A 26,073-nucleotide genomic window follows, 5' to 3' on the forward strand; every position below is an offset into this window, starting at 1 on the left:
TCAACATGTCCATGTGTTTAAAAAGTGTTACTTAAGTGCTTAGTTTGTATTCAAAATTTAAACATTTGCTTTTTCAGTATAAACCAAACGTTGCATAATTGAAACCCCCCAAAATAAAAGGTCACTACAATGGTTTGATTTTTATCATTTACTCCCGCTGAGGCAACCACCTCTGAGGCAGAACCTGGCACCTTAATGCTTTGTAAAATAATGAAAATTATTATTAAAAAATATTATAAATGATAAAAATATTATTGTAATTTAAATCCTATAATATCATACAACTGTAGAATTGAAGAAAACGCAATAACCAGTTATTTTGCACAAACATGTCAGTACTCAAATGTGCGTAAGTGTGCTCTTGAGTGTGCGTAGATTCTGTTCTTACCTAAGAACAAATCCCAAATAAGAAAACATTGGTGAATGTCAGAATCTTCGTAAAAGCTGCGTAAGTGGGTTTTAAGAAAATTCTTCTTAAGAACGGTTGGTGAATGAGGCCCAATGATCCCAAGCACACCAGCAAATCGACATCTGAATGGTTAAAGAAGAAAAAATCAAGGTGTTGGAATGGCCAAGTCAAAGTCCAGACCTCAACCCCATTGAGATGCTGTGGTGGGATCTTAAGAGAGCTGCGCATAAACGAATGCCCTCAAACATCAAGGAACTGAAGCAATGTTGTAAAGAAAAGTGGGCCAAAATTTCTCCTAAACGATGTGAGAGACTGATAAACTCCTACAGAAAACGTTGCTAAAGGTGGTTCTACATGTTACTGAATTATAGGGTGTACTTATTTTTTCCCACCTGGTTTCTGAATATTGCTTTACTTTTGGAAAACAATGACTACATATTGAAATCTGTTGTGTTTTTTTGTTGTTGTTGTCACCTGAGGTTTTTTTTTTGTATATAGAAGTTGGTGAGGACCACACAATTGTTATTTAGGCCCTGATAAATAAAAACATAGAATTGAAGGAGGGTGTACTTTCTTTCTACCATGACTGTACTTTCCTAACTTGCTGATTTACAAAGCATTCTAAAATTAAAGTCTCTGACATGAAATGATTTATTGCTTATTGGTTAACTAGCTAGCTAGTCACAGACTAGGAGAAATGAGTTTCAGTGCTTATTGAAATGCACTCTTGCTACACTTATGGACCATTTATATTTATGTTTTTTATTATTTATTTTTTAATCCCTTTATAAGACTCAGCCTCTGTTAACATCAGTGACAGTCCACAAGTGATAGTACCTCATTTATGAAACATGGTGGTGGGGTTATTATGGTTTGTGCATGTATGGCTTATTTATTTCATCATCTACAAAATAAGGGTCTGCTTTACCTTTTTTTAGTTCTCAACTTTTATTGTTGCCAGCTATTTTATGGCATTTTACAATCTAGACTTGTAGCTTTCCACTGTATAGGCAGCCACAGCTACTCACAGTATCTTCGTAATGAAAATAGTCCATGCAAATGACAGGAAGCAGTGGAGATTTTTTATTTGAATGGTTTTTTTTATTAATTAATTAATTATTTTATTCAGAAGGCACTGATGATTTTAGATATGGGAATTGAATTAAGGGAATTGTCTGAGGGAATTACCTGAACATTTATCTTTTTTTAATGGGGATTTTTCTTTTTAAAAAATCCCTAAATTGTTCATTTTTAATTTTTCTGACTTATTTTGGCAGGGGCATTCCATTTCACAGCTGTATGACCCATCTGAATTCATGCCTCTGGACCCAACACAAGAGCTAATATTCCCTCCAGAACTAATGGTAACATTGATGGTTGCTGAAGGCATTACATTTACTGTATAATTCAGATACACACTGACTGTTTCAGAGGGTGAGGATCGAGGCATGCGGTGTGTATTTGTGATCATTGAAATATCGATTTGCACAGCATTGTATATTCCTTTTACAGTCACAGAATAATGTCTGTAAATCCTCCTGTCATATAGGAGTCACTGACATTGATATTGGCCGTGTGTCTTTTCATTTTGCAACCTAATTTGCAACATCTTTTCAAATTGAGTATAAATTGATGTTTTAAAGAAAATAATATAAGTTGGTTGGTTACTGGATGATTGTCACTCTAATAATATTCTCTGCTGCACAGACTTTGGAGAAGAAACCTCTGAGACAGCTGCGGTTCAAAGGGGAAAGAGTCCTGTGGATTCAGCCGACTTCCCTCTCTGAACTCCTGGAGCTCAAGGCACAATACCCCACAGCCAAGTTAGTGGTTGGCAACACAGAAGTCGGTGAGGCATTTGCCTAAGAAAATATCTTTTGACAGTTAAATTGTATTGCTACACTTAAAATATACCAAACATATTTAAGTAAATTTTTATAAGTGAAAAAAATTCAAATATGCAATCTTGTGCATAGGGCTGTAGTGGTAAATCAAAAAGTGAATTTAGAAAATTTAGAAAATATAAGAATTGCATGACAATTCTTTCATTATTATTATGTTTCCCAGTGTTGCACTATACCAAAGACGTTAGTGGACGGGCACTAATCGCCAAACCCCCATCAACAGTTTATAATTTACCGCAATGCAGATGCAGTCCCCCACCATTATTCCCCTCAACAATATCAACTTCAACACATAAACACAAAGAAAAAGCCCACAAACATCTTCTGAACTCTTACTTGTATTAAGTAATGAACTGATACTATACAAAGACTAGATAGCGTACATATAGAAATGAAAATGCATATGTGAAATAAAAGTTTATTTTACTGCAGCATATAATTATGAGTTTTCAAGAGAATAATCTGTAGCTGTCCAATTGTTATTTTGTCCATTAAACGTAACTGTATTTCCAAATAAATCTATCCAGAAAATTGTTGTTGCTGTTACTAGCCTGGATGTCACTTCTGGCTGTGGTAACTTATGGGTGCCTGGCAGATATGTACAAAGCATTGATGTAGAGTCAAAGCAAGAAAGATTGGCCTTTACTACCAAACAGAATTAAGCCATCTGTGTTCTGCTTTTGTGGACTGAGTTCATTGAAAGGCATGCCCCAGATTCTGTCTAGAACCTCAAGGCTATTGTACTTTCAAGGCAAGTGATTGTACTGTGTTCTTGATCCTTTGAATGCAATGCATGTTATGGCTATTATGCTGACCACAGATGGCATTCACTTTAGTCAGTGCACCATAAGCATCCAGTACAGCTGAAAATGTCTGAACAGAAATAATGAATTTCAATGTATAGTTGTACTCAGTCGGCCTCATTTATCAGTGTTTTGGTAAAGTTGGGTGTGAATGTTTTTGCAGTGTAAAAATCTAAGTCACACACTTCTATCCATGCAATTAAAATGATATATCCTTTTGAAAATCACCAACATGTTTTGAAGTACACCTTCAGGGTGTATCAATGGTATCTGTGGAAGCCTAAAACACACCTGTAAGCAATCATCTAATTATCCAATAATTAAGTTCAAACTCATATTTAATCTAAAACAGCTAATATAAAAGTTACAATATTACATGGATACCACACATTTCACAAACATCACCGATCTTCAAAATACAAAGTTCCTGCTCACAATACAAAGGACCATGTAATTTATAAGAAATATTTTCATGGAAATTCTTGGCATCTTCCCCACATATTGTCCTATTTTTTCAGGTTAAATCATTATCTAGTAAGAAGTGAAAAAAAATTAGTTAAGACCAAATTTATCAAATCTTACAGTACATTACAAATTTGAAGATCACAATATAGGTCAATACAATCCACATTATGATGATGACATTGCACATTTCAAGTACAAGTCAGTCACATTTTTAATAGATACAGTTGAAGCTGAAAGTTTACATACACCTTAGCCAAATCCATTTAAACTCAGTTTTTCACAATTCCTGACATTTAATCCTAGTAAACATTCCCTGTCTTAGGTCAGTTAGGATCACAACTTTGTTTTAAAGGAGTAACATGGTGGTTTTCACACTTTCTCGGTTTTATGTTCTGTTTGCACAAGAGGCATTGAAGAAACATGACGAGTAAAGTATTAGATAAGTCCGTTCTTTATTTTTGGAGAAATATGCATTTTTTACATTACATTACATTACAGGCATTTAGCAGACGCTCTTATCCAGAGCGACTTACACAACTTTTACATAGCATAAATTTAAAATTTAAAATTTATCGTCCTATTTTCACCCGGTTGAGAATGTTATCGACTTAGTGCGTCACAAGTACAGTAACCACTTCCCTTTCCATGCCCCGTAAAGAAATATGACTGTACACACCGTCCTGCTACAAGTGTGCTGTGAAGTTTAGGTAGCAAACAACAAGGCTGAATCCTTCTGACGTAATTTACATAGAAACTATACACTAAGATCGCCTAGTTTCACTCACTGTGGCCAAGCGGAATCGATAACGTTTCAGAAAATATATAACTTTAAAAGGTTTAATTCAATCTTCTGCTGGGACTTTTGCCATTTATTGAGGGTGTGAAAGAAAATTTTGGTGCCGCTGACTATAATCGAAAGTTTTTCAGATTTACTGTTCGAATGAGCAAGTATCATTCAAAGTACATTTTTATGGGTTAGTGCTGTCCGATTGTGCTAACTACTTCACATTAACCTTGTACGGTGATCAGTAAAGGCTAACAGCACAGCACCACTTAATTATTGTCACTTTTATCACCACTGTAATAAACTAAAAAAAAAAAAGGCGACAAACTACCTTTTCTGTGAGAAATGTACTGTCGAGTTCACGTGCATACACAGTTGGCGACATTCTAAAGCTCCGTTTTGCCCTCCCTACTGTCAGTCAGATTGCTTTGCTAGCTCATTCTAAATCATATTTGGGGACCCATGGATAACTTGTGACCCATATTTTTTACCGCTGCCTTACAGGCAAGACAATGCAAATATTTGACTAACGTTAGGTTCACTTATTAGAGTGCCTTTTAAGGACTATTAGACTATCTCTGGTTGGTTATATTCATTTATAGCTAGCTAGCTAGCTAACGTTAGCTAGCTAGCTATGTAGTTTGCTTTCATAATGTAATGTTATCGATAACATTAGCTAGCTAATTTGCTTTCATAAGGACGTTATAGTTGTGGTTTTATCTTAACTTGGCTAGCTAGCTAGCAAAAATTATTATTGGATATGTCAACGTCCTTAGCTATCGATACCTGATAAACTAAGTTAGCTAGCTGGTGAAAATTTAGTCTCCCAAGATGAGCGCGTATCATGGAGGAAGCTATGTTCTGTCGATCATAGCTAACTGACAGTTCTCATTACCACGCCGAGACGGTTCAGGTGAACTTTTATAGTGGGAAATTTAGGCTCAGAAAAATATGTTTTAAAATACATTTAAATGACTGAATAATAAAAAAATGATGCATTATGTAAAATTATGTATTGTTGTTGCCTAAAGACAAATGGCAAGTGTCACATTCAGCCACCATGTTACTCCTTTAAGAATGTGAAATGTCAGAATAATAGTAGAGAGAATTATTTTTTTCAGCTTTTATTTCTTTCATCACATTCCCAGTGGGTCAGAAGTTTACATACACTCTGTTTGTATTTGGTAGCATTGCTTTTAAATTGTTTAACTTGGGTCAAACATTTCGGGTAGCCTTCCACAAGCTTCAAACATCAAGTTTATGGAATTTTGGCCCATTCTTCCTGACAGAACTGGTGTAACTGAGTCAGGTTTGTAGGCCTCCTTGCTCGCACACACTTTTTAAGTTCTGCCCACATTAATTGAGGTCAGGACTTTGTGATGGCCACTCCAATACTTTGACTTTGTTGTCCTTGAGCCATTTTTCCACAACTTTGGAAGTATGCTTTTGGTCATCGTCCATTTGGAAGAACCATTTGCGACCAAGCTTTAACTTCCTGGCTGATGTCTTGAGATGTTGCTTCACATAATTTTCCTTATGAAGTGCACCAGTCCTTCCTGCAGCAAAGCATCCCCACAACATGATGCTGCCACCCCCGTGCTTTATGGTTGGGATGGTGTTCTTCGGCTTGCAAGCCTCACCCTTTTTCGTCCAAACATAACGATGGTCATTATTGCCAAACAGTTCAATTTTTGTTTCATCAGACCAGAGGAAATTTCTCCAAAAAGTAAGATCTTTGTCTCCATGTGCAGTTGCAAACTGGCTTTTTTTATGGCAGTTTTGGAGTAGTGGCTTCTTCCTTGCTGAGCAGCCTTTCAGGTTATGTTGATATAGGACTCGTTTTACTGTGGATATAGATAATTTTGTACCTGTTCCCTCCAAGTCCTTTGCTGTTGTTCTGGGATTGATTTGCACTTTTCGCACCAAAGCACGTTCATCTCTAGGAGACTGAAAGCGTCTCCTTCCTGAGTGGTGTGACGGCTGCATGGTCCCATGGTGTTTATACTTGCGTACTATTGTTTGTACAGACGAACTTGGTACCTTCAGGCGTTTGGAAATTGCTCCCAAGGACAGCAGACTTGTGGAGGTCCACAATTTTCTTTCTGAGGTCTTGGCTGATTTCATTTGATTTTCCCATGATGTCAAGCAATCAGGCACTTAGTTTGAAGGTAGGCCTTAAAATACATCCACAGGTACACAATTAACTCAAATAATGTCAATTATCCTATCAGAAGTTTCTAAAGCTATGACATTGTTTTCTGGAATTTTCCAAGCTGTTTAAAGGCACAGTCAACTTAGTGTATGTAAACTTCTGACCCACTGGAATTAAGATAAAGTGAATTAAAAGTGAAATAATCTGTCTGGAAACAATTGTTGGAAGAATTACTTGTCATGCACGAAGTAGATGTCTTAACTGACTTGCCAACACTATAGTTTGGGAAACTTTTCACTACTAACAAATGCTTGCGTTACAGTGTGAAATATCCACATTATATAATACTACTAACCTATTTAAAGACAATTTCAAAAATAACGTATATAACCAAAATATTTTGAGCAGCAATACTTACATAGCAATGATGAAATTTTATCTGTGCTTATAGAGACCGAGACAGAACGGTCATTGATTTAGCCTACTATCTGCTTCTGTTTTGCTCGAGAAAACGATGTCAGATAGGTCTATCAGCAAACATATGGTTTAGCTATGCCCAGAAGTCCTCAATAATAATAGTATTTTCCAAGAAATTACAAAAAATCTTTGACGACGTTTTGTTAGGTGCAGCGCCTTTACTGCTACCACAGAGTGAATGCGTAAGTGAATGCGATGATAAGAAAATTTTCAATTAAGCTGACTTATAAAACGCTATTGCAAAATTAGACATGTTATACATTGGATTTTAGGTAGCTAGCTAGATGGCTAATCACTTGTTGGCGAGTTTCGCTTCATCATGGGTAAGGTAGTTAAATCCACGTTACTGAAGTTATGTCTTCCCAAGTATAACAACATTATCAGTGTTGCCTAACGTTATAGATTCTACTTTTGGTACTTTGGTCCTGGAGCTGTCAAAAGAAGGTTCCCCTGTAAACGTTATTTCAATACTACGGCTAGGACTCGGGGAAAAGACTGGAAAAGGTAACACAATGCTTTCAGTTGAAGTTGTAGCTAAATCACAAGCTAGATTCAAAATATGTCTTTTTGTCTCCTCATTGCCATGGTAAAGTTTACTTATAAAGAAATATTTTTCAGTAATGAAACCTTCAACTTATAGTTAACAAAGGGATAAAAGTAAATAATCCAAGCCATAATTTTTTTTCATCAGTTCCCCCTTTCATTTTTATGTGCTGTATGAAGTTTGAATGATAACATTCTCTTCAGATGGTAAGATGAGAACACAGGGCCAAGGCACTTATAATTTAGAAAACATTGTGTAGCACTTTGGAATACTGCTTGTTTAAGTAAGCAAAGATAGCCAATATTGTCTATTTTAACATTTTTGTACCTTGAAAACATATTTTTCTTCAGATTATATGTTAACAGCACAGGAGGTTTCTAGCCAGTGGGCTGTTGTAAACATCCATAGAATAGTGAACTAGGTAGCTACTAGTCTAGTTAAGCAGGTGGCTAGTTAGCCCTCCAGTCCATCATTAATGCCATATATGGCCGTGCTAGATAACTAGCCACTACTCTTCAGTAATGTTAGCAAAAAGCATAAAGGAAACACTTCATTTTTCACTTTAACTGAACTGAGCTGAAATTAGCAAGCTAGCTAGCCATGCAGCTGGTTTAATGAAGCTGTGTTGCTAAGTAGCCAGCCAGCTGTATAAATGAAACAAACATGGCTATGTAGCTGGCTACATCATGTTTCGGTTAACGATTTACAAGGTTACGTAGCTGTAAAAGCAACATTTTTTATTTTTGGGCAATTATTAGTTAGCAAGCAAGCTAGCTTTCAATCCACATAGAACCAAGATGGTGGCCGCTAAGATTTTACAAAAATGCAGCTAAATTCCCAGTGCAGAGAATTATTGATTGTGGTACTGGAGTATTTGTGGTGATATAATTGGCAGGAAAAAGAAGGAACAAACATAAAATCCCTTAAATTTGGGGCTTTATTGTGTGGATGTGTAAACTGGTTTGTGAATTCTGTCTGTTTACATGAGGTGTAGGTACAGAAGTTAATTTTCTGAAGGGCTGAGTTTCTGGTCATTGTGACATGGGGAGAACATGCAAACTCCGCGTGGAAAGGCCCCAAGTCGAGATTCGAACTCCGATCTTCTTGCTGTGAGGCAACAGTGCTACCCACTGCACCACCGTGCCACCCAAATGCCCATGCCTAAAACAACTGATTGAAATGTCATGATCAGATGTTTTGCAGCATCAAAATAAATATTAATAACTTTTTTCCCCAGTTACGGTAGGCAAAGCTTAGGTTACGCTCTGTGTAAAATCAACTTTGTAGAAAAAGAAGCAGAAAGTATGCTTTTCGTAAAATTCTAAATGGTGGAAAATCATAATGGTTGCCGATGGTGTTTCTTGAGGCAAAGTTGTTAAGCTCAAGAAGTAGGGTCTACTGATGTAAATGATATGATTTTCCATTTACCGTAGCCAAAGACGTACTTTTAGTAAACATACATATTTGCTATAGCATGCCCCCTAATGGCTGACTGATCCAAATTTTTACATAGTAGTACTAAGTTGAGAGGTCAACATGCTCAGCACGTTCATGGTAATTAGCCATTGCTAAGCCTGTCAAATGGCTACTGATATCTGATTGGCTGATGACAGCCATGTTTTTAAGATATGACTCACTGCTGGAGACCTTCACTGAGATATTGTACACTAAATTTAAGCTTCATTGATTAATCTGTTACAGGCATTTCAATTTATTTGCTTGTTATAGCGGCATCTATTGGCAGGGAGGCCCCAAAATGTGCACACATCCTCAGAATCAAGTACTGCACGTGCAGTAGATACCAAATTTGGTGAGGATTGGACATGTTCATGAGTCACAGCTGTTTAGTAAAAATGGTCATGCCTATAAAAATTGATTGACATGTCATGGACAAATGGTTTGCAGCATCGGAAAAAAAAGTTTACGCCAGACTCTGTCATATTGGATCAACTTTGTTGAAGAAGCAAAAAATGTGTTTTTGAAAAAAATCATAATGGCGGAACATTTTGACAAACACTGTAGTGATGGAAATGATAGGGTTAGAACTCAGAGATAATCGCACCAATATATTTTCAGGTTTTCTCTGAAACTGAGACTTTGAATTAGGGGTAGGCGATATGACAATGTTAGATTGTGATTGATTAAAATGTCTCCACGATCTGCCTTTCCAGAGAGATCGGGAGTATCGGGCTACAGTGAAACTGCACATTCTATCAGTTGCACTGACATTGCTCATACACGGCATCCAAGGTTGTTTTCTCAGCCAAACCTAAAATCACACTATTCGCTAGTCCCTGTTGCACCTCCCGTAACAGACACACCAATAAGGGGCGACATAGCTCAGGAGGTAACAGCGATTGTCTGGCAGTCGGAGGGTTGCCGGTTCGAACCCCACCCTGGGCGTGTCGAAGTGTTTTTGAGCAAGACACCTAACCTCTAACTGCTCTGGCGAATGAGAGGCATCAATTGTAAAGCGCTGTATAAATGCAGTCCATTTTACCATTTTACCAATAAACCAATAATAGTAAACAGTACTTAGCGCCTTGGATTTATTTTCCTCCCCCTTTTTTATTTGACAACATGAGGAGTTGCATGGTCCCTAAAATAAATTTGATGTTTGTGATACAGAACTGGTTTGGGGTTTCCAAAACTGACACGGCGCAAAACAACGTTATTTGCAAAGTTTGCAAAGAAAATGTTCGCACATGGGATGGCAACACGACGAACCTTTTTAATCACCTCAAGAGAAAGCACCCCAAAGAGCATGTGGAAAGCCAAATAATCAGGGGATCTCACGTGAGTGCTTCAGGCACATCCACGCAGCTAGAGGCTAGCGGTAGCGGTACAAACTTAATACTTTGCAGAATTGCACTTGATTAAAATCTGGTACTTTGGCCCAAATGGTCTCTGTTATTCTTTTTCTTTTAGGTTTTGTTTCCTTGAAGGGCAATATTTTCTTAAATAGGGATATTAGTTTGATTGCACTGTTCATTAACTTGCAAAATAGTCTTAAAAACCAACATGAAAAGAATCGTGATAATATTGTGGATTGTGATCATGCCTGAAAAAAATCATGATATGATATTTTTGCCATATCGCCCACCCCTACTTTGAATAAGAAAAAAGTCTCTCCAAAGAGAAATGTGAAATGTGCTATATTCATTATGACCAAACTTTGTATCTCTTTAAGTAAGTCCATTCTATTTTCTGTTTTGTCATGCACATTTTAGTGCTTTTCTCAGTGTTTCTGTGATATGCCTCGATACATTTTCCTGTAGCCTATATATAACAAAACTGCTATAATTCATAAATGAAACGTAGAATTTTTTCAGCTTTTTGTTTCAGACTCATCTAAAAAGAGGCCCATAGCAGGTTTTGCCATTCAAATTGAGTTGTGACCTTTATTTCAAGAAAATAGTTTTGTAATATCTAATTTCATAATCTTTATCAAATCAGGTTGTTACTGGTGCATAAATTGATGCTGTAATCGTTGCTGACATATGCAATTTATACGTCTGACGCCACTGCCAGCTCATGTGCAGGAGCTTGTCTTCCCAAAAATACAACTTGGGGAAGTTTGAGTAAGAGCAATAATAGTCGAAGATGTATTCCACCCAGGGAAGCTTTTTGATGTTTTATTTAAATTATCCAAGTGTATGCAAATCAAGCATAAAGGTGAAGTATGGGTACAACAATGAGGGGAGAAAAAGTATTAACAAACAAAAGTTATTTAGTTAGGAGTTCGTGGTATACAGTAGTTCATAATGAAGATGAGGAGCTATTTTTTTAATTATAAAATTATTTTTTAAGTTTATAATTGACATCAGTGTCCATCAGGTAGGGGTGGTGGTGGAGTTCATGCAGTTCCTGATTTACAGTCCCCTCCAGAAGTATTGGAACAGCGAGGCCAATTCCTTTGTTTTTGCAATACACTGAATACATTTGGGGTTGAGATAAAAAGATGAACATGAGACAAGAGTTCAGAATTTCAGCTTTTATTTCTTGGTATTTACACCTAGATGTGTTGAACTACTTAGAACATAGCACCTTTGGTATCAGACCACCCAATTTTTAGGTGAGCAAAAGTATTGGAAAGGAGAGTATTTAAGTAAATGAAAGCAAATAACACTTAATATAACTGCATCAATACTGCGACCCATTGACATCACCAAACTGTTGCATTCTTCTTTTGTGATGCTTTTCCAGGCTTTTACTGCAGCCTCTTAAAGTTGTTGTTTGTTTCGGGGGGTTTTTCCCTTCAATCTCCTCTTCAGGATGTGAAATGCATGCTCAATTGGGTTAAGGCCTGGTGATTGACTTGGCCAGTCTAAAACCTTCCACTTTTTCTCCCTAATGAAGTCCTTTGTTGTGTTGGCAGTGTGTTTTGGGTCATTGTCTTGCTGCATGATGAAGTTCCTCCCAATTAGTTTGGACGCATTTCTCCGTAAGTTGGCAGACAGAATGTTTTTGTAGACTTCTGAATTCATCCTGCTGCTACCATCATGAGTTACATCATCAATAAAGATTAGTGAGCCCACTCCAGAAGCAGCCATGCAAGCCCAAGCCATGACACTTCCTCCACCGTGCTTCACAGATGAGCTTATATGTTTTGGATCATGAGCAGATCCCTTCTTTCTCCACACTTTGGCCTTTCCATCACTTTGGTAGAGGTTAATCTTGGTCTCATCAGTCCATAAAACTTTGTTCCAGAACTTTTGTGGCTCATCTCTGTACTTCCTTGCAAATTGTAATCTCGTCTTCCGATTCTTACTACTGATGAGTGGTTTGCATATTGTGGTATAGCCTCTATATTGCTGCTCTCTAAGTCTTCTTCGAACGGTTGATTGAGATACCTTCACCCCTGTCCTGTGGAGATTGTTTGTGATGTCACTGACTGATGTTTTGAGGTTTTTCTTCTCAGCTTTCACAATGTTTCTGTCATCAACTGCTGTTGTTTTCCTTGGTCGACCTGTTCGATATCTGTTGCTCAGTACGCCAGCGGTTTCTTTCTTTTTCAGGACATTCCAAGTTGTACAAGCTATCCCCAATGCTTGTGCAATGGCTCTGATCGATTTCCCCTTTTTTCTAAGCTTGCTTTTCACCCAAAGACAGCTCTCTGGTCTTCATGTTAGTTTATCTTTTATAACACAAATGCAGTTTTCACAGGCAAAACCCAAGGCTAAAACCAAGAGAAGACATTCAGAACTATTTATTGTTTAACCAATCAATCTAACAGGACACATCTGGGCAACAAGAAACACCTGTCAGTCACATGTTCCAATACTTTTGCTCACCTAACAATTGGGTTGTCTGATACAAAAGGTGATATGTTCTAAGTTGTTGAACAAATCTAGATAAAAATACCAGGAAATAAAAGCTGAAATTCGGATCTGTCATCTCATGTACATCTTTTGACCTCAAACTCAATTGTCTTCAGTGTATAGCAAAAACAAAGGAATTGACCTTGCTGTTCCAATACTTTTGGAGGGGACTGTATATGTTTTGATTTATAAAAACATGTTTTGAAACTTGATTTGACGGTGTTATAAAATCCTGGTATGGCTATATAACATAGTTCATTGTTTGTTAAACACAGCTTTAAAAAGCAAATTAACTGTTGTTCAACTGCTTTATCATTGATGTCTCTGGAAAATCATGACTTTAATGCTTTAGTATCTCAACAATAGCAGTGCCAAAGATTGTAATGGTAAAAGTCTGGAATTTTTGGCATTTGATACAGCTTTGGGTTAAACTCCACACACTTTCGTTTTTTATCCTAATACAACTGCATCTGTGGCTTTTGAAAGTCAACGGGCGCATTGGGGCCATCTTTGGAGAAACATCAATTTCAGGAACTCCAGGTTTTATTGGGGACATTGACATGCCACCAGTTGGACAAAATATTTGTCATTTATTGTTGGACTGTGCATAATTTTCATCAAATTCAGGCATGCAATGAAATATTTATTTAAATGACAATATCTTAATCTGTATTTAATCTAAATTGGATTCATTTATGGGAAATGTGATCTAGGCCTATAGCCTCCATCCGAGTCCAAATGAGAAAGTATAACACTGGTGTATGTACATGTCCCCTTTTACGTAACATTTAAACATGCTCAGGAGCTTAACGGGGTGTGAATTGACTGGAGGGAGAAGAGGATTTTCCTACCACTGCTCATGCCATACCACTGCTCTTCTGCTTGATGAATTGTCATCCCCCCCAACACTCCCCTACCCCTTGCTTGCATCTCATTCTGAACGTGTATTACAATAAATCCCAAAAAAAGAGTTCAAAGTTAATGGTTTCATACTTATTGTTTATATTACAATGTTAGCTTTTAGATGTTCAAAAATTACTGTGCCAGTAGGTCAGTTTAGTGAGTTAGCAGAGTCAAATTAGTAATGTAATGTGCTGGTAAACCCATGCTAGACCAGCTGGTACCAGTATGCTGGTCCCCAACATAACCCTTCAGTGATCTAGGCATTCTCAGCAGGATGTGGATTTACATTTCATGTAAACGTGTAAAGAAATATATAGGTATTCACACAACGATGATTATGCACTTAGTATTTATATTACTACATTTTTACCCTTGCTATAACATTGTTGATCTCAGATTGTTTGTTTCAAAGCAAATCAAAGCAAAAATATGTCCGATACCTGTTAAGTTGAGTGAAAAAATTTTGCACCCTCAATAAATTACAACATTTTAAAAAACTTTGAAAATTTGGTTTATGATTTATTTTATTTGGGCTGAATGGTCTGTTCTCATTATATATTTTATGATGTTCTTATATGCTATGGTAGTATTATTCCAGGCTGATAATATTGTTGTAATTATTGAACTTTCGTCTTTAAGGTATTGAGATGAAATTTAAGAACCTCCTGTATCCCGTGATTCTGGCTCCAGCCTTAATCCCAGAACTGAACAAAGTCCAGCATACAGAGAGTGGTGAGTATAAAGTCATGCAGCAGCGCACAGTAGGGCCACTTTGTCAACTAGGTTCTCTGCCATCACCAACACATCGTAGAGGAAAATAATAGGTGTCTTAAGAGTCAGTAAATGTGATAAGTGGTCCTTCCCTACACTAGAGATTGACTAATATGCATTTAAGAGTCAGTAAATGTGATAAGTGGTCCTTCCCTACACTAGAGATTGAATAATATGCATTTATTTTCAAAGGGCCGATGTTTTGACAACGAGTGAGGCGGATAGCCAATATTATGCTGATATATTATTTTATCTGGTACATGTCAAACTTAGTTTATTAAAACACTTTAGCCAAAATGTAGTTGCATGTTCCATGACAATTCCAGTATATCCAACCAAATCTTTACATGAAAAAATGCCTTTCAAAATTGAAAATATGCACAGAAACAGCATTTACATTTTCTTTTAAACGAAACACATGCAAATAAAAAATAAATTAGCGCATAACAAATAAATTTGTAGAAAAAAGAAACTTAACCAGCAATAAGCTTTTCAAGTCCAACATTGTTTTTGTTTTCTGTTTACTTATGTTTAAGAATTTATTCAGGTATTTATTTATTTTTTGTGCTTTGATGCCGACGGCAGATTCAGAATTGAACACCGACTAATGTCATATTGGCTTCACAGACAGCCAGGTAGCAGTGTGGTGTAGTCTTGGGTAACTAGCTACTAAGTATTTATCTAGGTAAATAATGTGAAGCTACCTAACTGGGTGCTATGTTTCATTCGCCACGCACTGGTCTGCACTCTCTGTTCATTGGACCTCTCTCATGGGGTTTCAGTCTCTCTCTGAGGATTTCAATGGCTCTCGCTGGCTAACTGGATTTCCCTCGTGCAAAGGTGGTTTGTTTCCTCTGCACCTCATAAGATGTCAGGCAGTGCATATGCATGTGTTTGGAGGGAATATGCTGTATCAGCCAGGCCGATCGATCAGTCGGTCAATTTCTACCCTACACACTTACGAGACCTCTCTATTTTGCTACCCCTGGGCAGGTTATGTTTCCTGTATGTTCTGGTCTCCCAGATGTGGAATGAGCTTCTCAATGCAGTTAATGGACAGTAGAATCCCTGCCCCTCTTCAACACAGGCTTAAGCCTGACCTGCTCACATTGCACCATGCTCCCCTGCCATTCTTTAGAAATGCTCTTATTCCTCTCTTTCTTTCAAAATTCTTTCAAATTTCTCAAAAACAAGTTCAAGGTAGGCTTTTGCCCCTACCTCGCCTTGAGTTCAAAGACTGCTCTAGCTTGTTTCCTCGCTCCATGGTCATGAACCACTTCAGCCCTGTTCCTCCCCTGCCTATGCGTTGACACAGCCTGGAGCTCTGAAATATCACCCGGCTCCTGTAAACTACACTATAGTGACTATACAATTTTATCTTCCATTATTCTTGTGAGCTATTACCTCAGCTGTAACCTGCTTAACACATTTTTATTTGCTATGATGGATCCCTTATCCTTATAGCATTTCTGTTACATTCCATTCTATCGCTACTTTACACCAGGCTGGCCAGTGGAGGTTGGGCCGGGTAGCCTGTAGCCGGGTCCTCCTGGGATTTCTGCCCACTGGGAGTTTTTTTTTAATTTTTTTTTTTTTATTACCTCATGTACTTGCCATTTTGGGGCCTGGTGTTTGCTCTTTTTGCTGTTTCTTGCCTTGCTACTCAGTAAAGCGTATTTGGCATTTCTTTGTGAAAAATGCTATACAAATGAAATTGAATTGAAATAGATTTCTCTGGATTCAGGTATAGCTGTGTAAATATACCATCTGTTCATACCTTCTTTTGTTGCAATACAATTAGCTTTTTAGGCTTGCATTACAATTATGGGGCATCATTCACAAAACTTTTCTTAAATCCTTCTTACCTTGTTCTATATGAAAGCTGCTATGAAAAACCAATGGAGGATTCATGAAACATGCACAGACATTTGATTTTGTGCTTATCCCAGGTATATCACATGATGAATGCCAATTGTTCTTAAATTGGACATGCATGCCTGTTCATGTTGATAAGCATAAGGAAACTCTCTAGCAATTCCATAGAAGGCAGGCTGACTTGCAGGATCATGTGCAAACCTGAGCAGTTAATGACTCTCCACAAAAGTATCTGTATGGCCCCTAGAGACACCCTCTCTTCCCAAGGCATGATTAGCCAAGTAATCCAAAATCAGCAAATACACTATTGCTGTGTTTGGTTTGGTTGCATGCTTGTTGGTCTTTATGTCATTATCAATCATCATCATCATCAATCACTTTCATTCATAAAGTAAATTAATTGTATGTGTTCCCATCGAGGTTATTATCATAAACTAAACTTAAAGGGAAAAAACTAGGTGTGGAAGAAAAACATTGTAATCGAAAATGAAAACTAAATTACAAATAGCAAACCTGGTCTTAAAACTGAATAAACTGGAACAAAATAAAAACTATTGAAGAATTTGGGTTTATGTAGATGAGCTATCAGTTAACAACATTAACTAACCTATTTGATATTCATGTAATATAATACAATTATTGTATTTATAAACATTTTGTTGCTGATATGCGGTCTGTAACTACTGAAATTGATTTTTCTTAAATAATAAAACTTTCTCTATGTAGGGACCTCGTCTGCATATATGCCTTTTTGCAACGTAGATTTTGATCAAGCCAAAGAACAAAGGTATTAAATTCTTTTTTTATGTTAAGTGCAAAAATATTCATGAATGTTCATAAGCACAGTTAATGATCAAATCTGATCATATGCATGTTTCATGTATGATTAGTAATGGGGCTCTATACCTTCTGAGTGATACCACATTTCTTTATTCCTATACAAAAACACTGATGTTCTACGCTACTGTGTGAATAAAAACATCAGTGGTTGTAATATATTACATTTTTGGTGATAATCATATTCAAGCATTTCAAGGTGTATGAATGTATTTAACAAATTCTACAACAAATTGGACATCGTATGCTGCAAAATTAAGTGTTCCGCAAATTCAGTAAGCATTCAGTAAACGGATCTCCTAAAGTGCAAGGATCATCCTAGAAAAGAAGATGAGAGTTAGTTAGCCTAAATGCAGTCTGACCGTTGTAGGAGGCTCCTCATTCTTTCAGTATAAGCCTAGCTAGAGGAGCCACTGAGGAGGGTCTTGGTGTAGTCCAGTTGGGAGTCAGGAAGTAACATCAAGAAAGGTAGGACACAATCCAGTTAAACACTGTATTCTCTGTGGAGTTGCCAGCCCTGATGCAGTTTACAATTTAAAATTTACAATTTGGTCACCTAGCAGATGTTTTCAGCAAATGTGGATCAAAAGCAGATCAAGGATAAAGTAAGAATATAAACATATGTTATATTCAAATATAACACTCAAAGGTTTTTGGAGAGAAATGGGAGCAAAGAGACTGGGTGCTAATTCTGGTAAGAGTGATCAATAGTGGGTTTTTTTCTATGGGGGGGGGGGGGGGGGGGGGGGACATGTTTTAAGGCATGTTTTTAGGGGTGTTATCCAGGAAGAATTTAAAACATTTATCTTAATAAAGTAAATATACATGAGGTTCTGATTATCAGAAATCATTATTAAGTCCTTGATTATGATAAACAGAATTGACTATATATCCTGGACAGTTAGAGTATAGAGGAAGTATATATTTATGGTTGAGAATAAGGTTATTTTGCCAACATCCTTCCTTCCTTCTTTGAAAGTATGTATGTATTGAAATTGATTCATAGTTTTCAAATGCCCTGTAATAAGTGCTGTACATTGTTGTTGTTGTTATTATTACAATCATTATTAATCAAAGTTGTTGTGTGTGTTTTCATAACTACTCATGGGAATGAGGAAACCTTTAGTACAACATTGTTAGGGAAATATCTATAGCATGCCTGCAGTCACACTCATGCCTATAGTTTGTGAATTTTCACCTGATATGTTTGAGGACTGACACTCACCCACATGAACATGAGGAGGCTTCTGTTCCTCACTGTTGCAGGCATTGTGTTTGGAGCTGCCTGCACTCTAACTCTGCTGGCGGATGTGCTTCATGACAGCGTGCGGGACCTCCCTTCTCACCAGACCGAAATTTTCCAGGCAGTGCTGGAGCAGCTGCACTGGTTTGCTGGGCAGCAGATCCGCAATGTCGCTGTAAGTCGGTCGTCAGGCTGTTTTACTTTGTTCTGTGTGTGATCGTTGACTTGTGCATTTATCAGTACTGCAGTGCTATAACTTGCTCAAACAAAAAGTCAGTTGCTAAGTAGAAAGTGGGAACTATTTTCATATAATCCCTCTTGGTAGTTTTTGAAAAGGCCTTCTTGAACTTACTCATTTATTGTTGGCACTAGAGCCTGACCAACATTAGAGGGGGAAAATTGACCAATTACTATATGTTAGCCGAATGTGGTGAATGTTTGAGCTGGAATGCAAATACACCTTTTTTTTTATTTGTGCACTGATTTTGCACCAGTATGACTCAGCAAATGTACTGTTATTTTATTAAATAACATTTTTTTAAATTAAATAACCGTAATCTGTGATGAACAAGGCAAATGAGTGGTCATCTGTCTGACAACCAATCCTCCAGCGGGCAGAAGAGCAACCAGTGAGTAAAAATATCAGTGAACCACTGGCTGGTTCCACCATTGGTCTGCTATCTTTGCCTACAGTGGACCACTTGTGACTCACAAAAAGCCTAATTTATGCTTGTTCGCAATATGCTTTTGATTAGTGCAGCTAGACAAAAATGACATATTTTCTACTGAAAAATGTGTTGCTCTTTTTCCTCGATGTCTCCTACCTGTTTTTTTTTATGGCAGTGGGAACACAGCGAGAGATAACACCAAAATTCATTGTCATAGATTATTCTATTTTTTTTTTGCTTTACTTCTTTATTTTTGTTTTGACTGCTGTTCATAAACAGGTAGGGGATAGAGGAAAATCCCCTGCAATAAGTAACGTTGTCTGTATGATTAAGCTTTGAAAGATTATAAAGTCACCAAAATGTCGGCTAACTCATGGCAAGATATTGTCAAAACTCTTAATATGTCCCTTCTGGAGTACAAATCCAGCTTTGGATTGCTAAGTCCTTTGCTCCCGACAAATAATAACAGATGCAGTGATTGATGCCAGTGCTAATGTAGTGATAAGATAATGGACACATCCTCAGGTGTTGGGTGTAGGGACAGATGTCGATAATGAAGTCATTGAACTGGTTGGCCAATGTTATGACTTTCCAACATGTGCAGGAAGAGATCTATGAAATAATGGTCAGGTGAGCGATCAGGTGTGCAGGCTTCTTGGCAGGGCTGTACGCTTACTTTTTTAGGTGGTAGCACTGGTGCTAGTAATCTAAAAATTTCAGTAGCACAAAGAAAAATTTAGTACCACACACAGGTGGCAGTTAAACACATGTTTTATTGGTCAAAATTCATTTGATATTGGTCAAAAAATTCATTTACTGTTGACTGGCATTTGAACTGCAGTATTTTCAAATCATTCAAGCTTTATTTACATGTGCGCTTTACTTTGTAACAGCATAGCAGACGGTCTAACAGCTGCTTACTTTTCAACCTGTGGCCACAAATTACAGGATGTCTAGAGGTGTTTCTCTGACATAAACATGTAACCTATTCTTTAGTATGAACTCCAAAGTGTATTAAACGTCACATCTACATGCATACAGACAAAATGAATTGTATAAAACATTCTTGAAGAGTGTGACATACAGTATTTATGGAACATGAGCTTTTTCCTTTTTTCACAAGCCATCTTAGCTCAAAATACAGGTCTGCTTTACCTCAATCTTATAAAAATCATCAACAAAAACAAACCTTTTACAACCTCAAAGTACATGTAAAACTGATGTTTAGCTGTCACATACTATTGTGAACTCACACAATCATTTTCAGTTGAAGAAAATGTCACAATGCAGCTAATCAAAACATAAACAAAGCCAGCAAAGGGGCCAAAGTGTTTCAACACAGGGGGAGCCTAACAGCAATCATGTAGCCGGCAGGGTGACCTAGTGGTGAGAGCAAATGTCTGAATGTTTCTTTACAAATAAAAAACAAAACAATAATATTACATATAAAAAGTACCTTTTCATTTTTGTTGATGTCTGAATAGTTTAATATCTTAACCCCTTAGCGCACATGCCAAATCTGACCAATCCTTGCCCATTTAGGGGGTACCCTATTTAAAGCTTAATAACTCCAGATGTGAGCATCACAGAGACTTGAAAAATGGCTTAAATGAAGCAAGACATTTGTACCATTTACAATACTAACTTAGATTATTTCTTCCTAAATTATGAATATAAACTAAAGTACCACAAATGAAATTGTATTGACAAAAAATCAAAAATCAATTTGCTCTTTTTTAGTTTGCAATGAAATACTGAGAGATTGCAAATATACAGCAGGTTAAACTATACATGTTCTGGATCAAAAACTTCTTGACCACAAGTACATCAAATCGAAGGGTGGATACACAGAACTACTGAAGATCTATGAATCAAAAAGTAAGCAGTGTACCCAGCGTCTCCAAATCTACCCAAAATATCTAAATTATGCATTGCTGTAAATCACAACATAATCATGTATTTCACTACAAATCAACTGTTTGACTGAAGAAACTCACTGTTGCATCATTATCAAGTGGGAATTAGAACTTTTCCGGTCTAAAATAGCTATGGGTCCAGAGACATATCCAAAATCTCTCAAAAAATTAATAAAATGCTTTTTGTCCATTATAAAGCATATAAATGAGCCCCTTATGAAGGTTTAAGATGAAACATTGCTGTCAGATTAGAAAATAATCCAAAAATATTGTCACACAATGCTGTACAGTACCTAAATGTGTAATAATTAACTCTTGTATGTATTTCTATACTCTGTACTCTCGTATGTTTTCTTGTATGGGGATGGGAGGACATGAAAACAATTTTCAACCGTCCAACACGTTTTGGCACTGTTCCATCTCTCACATCACTGTTGCATGCATCACAAAAACTGTTACAGTACTAACTAACGCTTATGTTACAGTGTGAAATATCCACATTATATAATACTACTAACCTATTTAAAGACACTCAATTTCAAAAATAACGTTTATATCAGAAATATTTTGAGCAGTAAGACTTAAATAGCAATGATGAAATCTTATCTGTGTTCAGTAGATGGAGACAGAGACAGTAAATCAATGATACTGATACTGTCTTATCCGCTTCTATTTTGCTCCAGAAAACGATGTCAGCTAGGTCTATCAGCAAATATATGGCTTAGCTATGCTCAGAAGTCCTCAATAATAATAGGACGTTTCGTCAGGTGCAGTGTCTTTTACTGCTACCAAAGAGTGAATGTGATGATGAGAAAATTTTGGTTACGCTGAGATATAAAACGCTATTCCAAAGCAAAATTAGACATGTTATACATCGTTAGAAAGCTTATACTCTCACCTATTGAGTAAATGAATTATCAAGCCAGACTGTACTAAAAAGGGTGACATTACCGTAAACAACGTGTGGTATTACGCACAGCTATTTTGGAAGGTACCCAGGCGCCACAAATGTGCGTATATTTAACAAACTGATTGTCCAAGGCAATATATGACCACTCAGTCTCAAAAGGGACATCTCTATGCATAAACCAATAGCAAGGTCGTATATTTCTTCAATATTGAGTCCCAGATTTTGACTGTAAAATGACATGGTATAATTTTTTTAAACTTTGTCATTTTGTTATTCAGTGAGCAGCGTTTTCACTGCTGTATTGGCATATCTTAGGGCTATTGTCAGGTCTATCTTGTTTCTATGACAGAATACAATTGTTTAGTGGTGAAAGAATATTTTTATGAATGTCCAGATAGACAATATTGTCCATTTCATCATGGGTGGGGGGTGTAGTTTCAGATGAGACTGCAGGGAGGGGTGCTTGTTAAATGAATGGCCAGAGCGACAATGGTGGCGTTGCGAAACTCCGTATTTGGTATAGTTGTTGTGTATCGTCTACTAATGAAACTAAAACAAAGCGTTTCTGTTTTTAACTCCTACTTTGGTTGCACTGAATGTCTGAGTTCAGCAATCTTGGCAAGCCGGCGTGCCGACCACTAGGGGCTTTGCTCTAAGAGGTTAAGGTTTCATTTGGTGCTGCGACCTCATGAGATCTTTCAGGCAGATGCAAATTTACTTTTTTTTTTCCCACCGGAACTATTTGTACTCACAACCACCGCCAGGTGGCAAATGTGATCACTCAAATTCATAGCTGACTGTAAACACTTTGACTGCAGGACTCCTGAACCTAGAACAGTGGCTTGCAGGCAAATGACCGCTGCTTTTATTTTAACGGGAATGGAGAGGAAAATACATTATAGTGACAAGCTGTAAATAGGGACAGGCTATGTAACAACGCATTATGTAAAAACACCGCATTATGTAATAACTCGACAAAATGCAGTACATTTTCACTTCATTATGTAATAACACCAGCCAGGATGGACAGACATTATTGTGTGCCGGGAAACCAGTCGCTTTGAAATCTAGGGTTGATGGCATGGTAAACAAATGTCTGAATGACACCAAGGGATCAGGTGCAAGGAAGCTGAATAAGCGAATAAATGAGCAATACTCTGGAATTAGTGAAAGAAAGGTTCAAAGAATCCTGAACAGCTCCAAACGCTACCAACTCCCCAAGGCTAGATTTGGAAATAAACCCATTCCGAGGCCCATTAGGCATCAGATTGACCTCCTTGGTATGGGGAAATGGAAGATTATACATGGCAGTTTTACATATAGATACATACTCACTGTAGTTGATGTCTTTAGTCGATACACGTGGCTGAGACCATTAAAAGGTAAAGATAGCTCAGAGATTGCAAAACATCTTTATCTATTCTGAACATGGCCCACCTCAAGTTTTGCAGTATGATCAAGAAGGAGAATTTAAAGGAGCAGTGAGAACGCTGATGGAATCAATGCAAGTCAGAATAATTGAGAATTCACCGTACCATCCCCAAAGCCAAGGAAAGGTAGAGAGGACCCACAGAGTGCTAAGGAAAAAGATCATACATGATCTTTTTCCTTAGCACTTTGTGGGTCCTCTCAATTCCAGAGTATTGCTCATCTAGACTTCAAAGCAACTGGTTTCCCGGCACACAATAATGTCTGTCCATCCTGGCTTAGAGAATAGAGATCTCTATTCCTCCACTGCCTCACTAGAGCATTTTGTTGCGTTCTCGTACGTTCGGCTACAGGAACATTGAACTCTCCCTTTAGTTTCTTAACTATGACATTGTAGACATCCTCACACATTGATTGCTGTTATCCATATCCCATACATAGGGCCCAAAGGGTACAGGTCACAATAATGGTTAACTGTAGATTTGTCAAAAAAAAGTAGTAATTAGATTGAATTGAATATATATCAAAAATTCCATTAAATATATATTGCATGATGATGCTCATACTTAATAAGTTCTAATATGTGGTAACTTAGATATTACCATTGTGGAAATGTGTTCTATTCACTTAATGTTTTCTGTGTTGTGAATAAATTGGTCATTTAACTAGCCAATGTAAACAAAGTGGAGGGGTATAACAGACAGCATCAAGAATGTTGATTGTAATCTTATTATTAATTTCCCTCATTATCACATTGTTTAATTAAATGTATGTAATACTTTCTAACAGGCCTGGTAGCTATTGCTAATTTTCTCTAAAATGCTCAAACTTACAAAAAAAACATGTCAGCAACTTAGTTTGCACATAAATGAGTCAATAAACATGGACATTTGTAAAATCTGTGAACTATTCCTATGAATACATTCATATGATGTTAAACAGAGTGAAGGAAAACAAAATATTCCTGTCAAAAACTTTCTAAGACCAATATTATCTGCTAGGTTAGCTAGTGGTTTAATTGCTAACCAGCACATGGTTATTGGCATAAAGGTTTGAGCTTTTATCTTTTATCTGGGTAAAGCATTTACCAGCTTATTCCAGAGTGCTATATGAGGACCCCAAGGAAGTTTTAAACTGGATGTCTCCATTTGAAGTATACTATGGGAGAAAAAGTAATAGGGTAATATGTCTCTTGGCAGGGTCTCCATCCAATGTCAGTAAAGAATCTGTGAACAATCCACAAACTAATTTACCCTCCCTGAAACAGCGACTTAAGTTTGAAGAGAAACGAAGCAGACTGAGAAAAAGCCACTGAGCACTGTAGTAAGCGGATGATCCGGCATGCATCTAAACAAAATCCACCATCTGTGTATCATGTTAATGATGCTGTTTTGGTCAGGGTGAAAGATGGTGCCCATTGAGTTTCAACAAGGTATCGGGTATTGCCTGGTAGAATCCTAAAACGAAATGTAAAGCTTTAAAAATACAAAGTTCAGTTTCAGATTCCTGGTGACCCCAACTTGCAAGAAAAATGGTTCTTTGTGTCTGATGTACAAGTACAACATGACAGCAAGAAAAAATGCGTTCTAAATCTTCAAAGTCTGCGCAACCATTACATCCACTTTTGATGCAGTACACACACAAAGACTGACTGAAGGACTATTAATCTTTGCAGTTGAGTGTACGGCTTGACCCAGCACCAGATGGAAATTGCCAGTTCACTGCCATGGCTGATCAGCTGGCCACACTAGGAATATTCAGATCAGCAGCTTCTCTAAGGGATGAAATTGTTCAAGATCTCAGGTCTAATCCATTTACCGGAAATGGAACACCTTTGTCACACTATGTTGATGGGAATGACTGGGATGCATACTTGGATAGTATGTCACGATGTGGGACCTATGGCGATCACATAACACTACAAAGGGCTGTTGAGATTTTCAATGTTCAATTTCTCATTGTCTCCACACTGGGAATTGATGACTCTTCTATTATATCTCAGTCTAATACTGTGACAGTTTACTATTGTTGGTCCTTGGACACATTGCTGAGGGGCACAGAGAACATTACTTAAGTCTGGAAGGGTCAGTCCCTTCATTCATTGAAAACATCCTGGAAGCTGAGAGAGAAAGGATATTTCAAAGATATGAGAGTGAATCAGACCAAGAAGATGAACATGAGGAACCCACACTGGACAAAACCACAGGCCATGAACCCCTCCCTGATGGACCCCAAGATGATTCCCTGCTGGATGAACTCCAAGATGATGCCCTGCTGGATGGACCCCAAGATGATGCCCTGCTGGATTGTCATTTATTGTGCAGTTGACCCTTGACGCAGACATGTCAATGCTTGGGGTATTCAACTAAGTTTCTCAACTTTTTTGAGACCTTGCGTCACCGTTCCATCCTCAAATCTATCTCAGGGAATCTTTAGCTGAAAGCCTTGACTTGGATTATGACAATAACAGTGTCATTAGTATGATGAGGCTCTACAAATCTGCTGGACATGGTAGTGGTCTTGCTTGCTGCATTAGCTTCAATTTTCTGGATGCTCCAAGTAATTAATGGAAAAGAAACAGCCACCTGGTTATAGGCATTTATAATAAGCACAAAACAGACTGGTCTGTGTGGTTGGCTATTTGCTTTGTCAAAGCTTACGTC

The 26,073-nt window shown here is 37.4% G+C and overlaps 1 protein-coding gene across 1 annotated transcript in view; it reads left to right on the plus strand.

Moving 5' to 3' along the window:
* LOC118223068 (xanthine dehydrogenase/oxidase-like) overlaps nt 1–26,073 on the plus strand; it is a 333,979-nt gene that overhangs the window by 73,542 nt on the left and 234,364 nt on the right. Inside the window, 4 exon segments of the mRNA XM_035409186.1 lie at nt 1,687–1,773; nt 2,117–2,258; nt 14,402–14,494; nt 18,512–18,663. Of these exon segments, the coding sequence (XP_035265077.1) occupies nt 1,687–1,773; nt 2,117–2,258; nt 14,402–14,494; nt 18,512–18,663 (474 nt within the window).

The sequence above is a fragment of the Anguilla anguilla genome, chromosome 1, assembly GCF_013347855.1.
Source record: "Anguilla anguilla isolate fAngAng1 chromosome 1, fAngAng1.pri, whole genome shotgun sequence".
Lineage (NCBI taxonomy): Eukaryota > Metazoa > Chordata > Actinopteri > Anguilliformes > Anguillidae > Anguilla > Anguilla anguilla.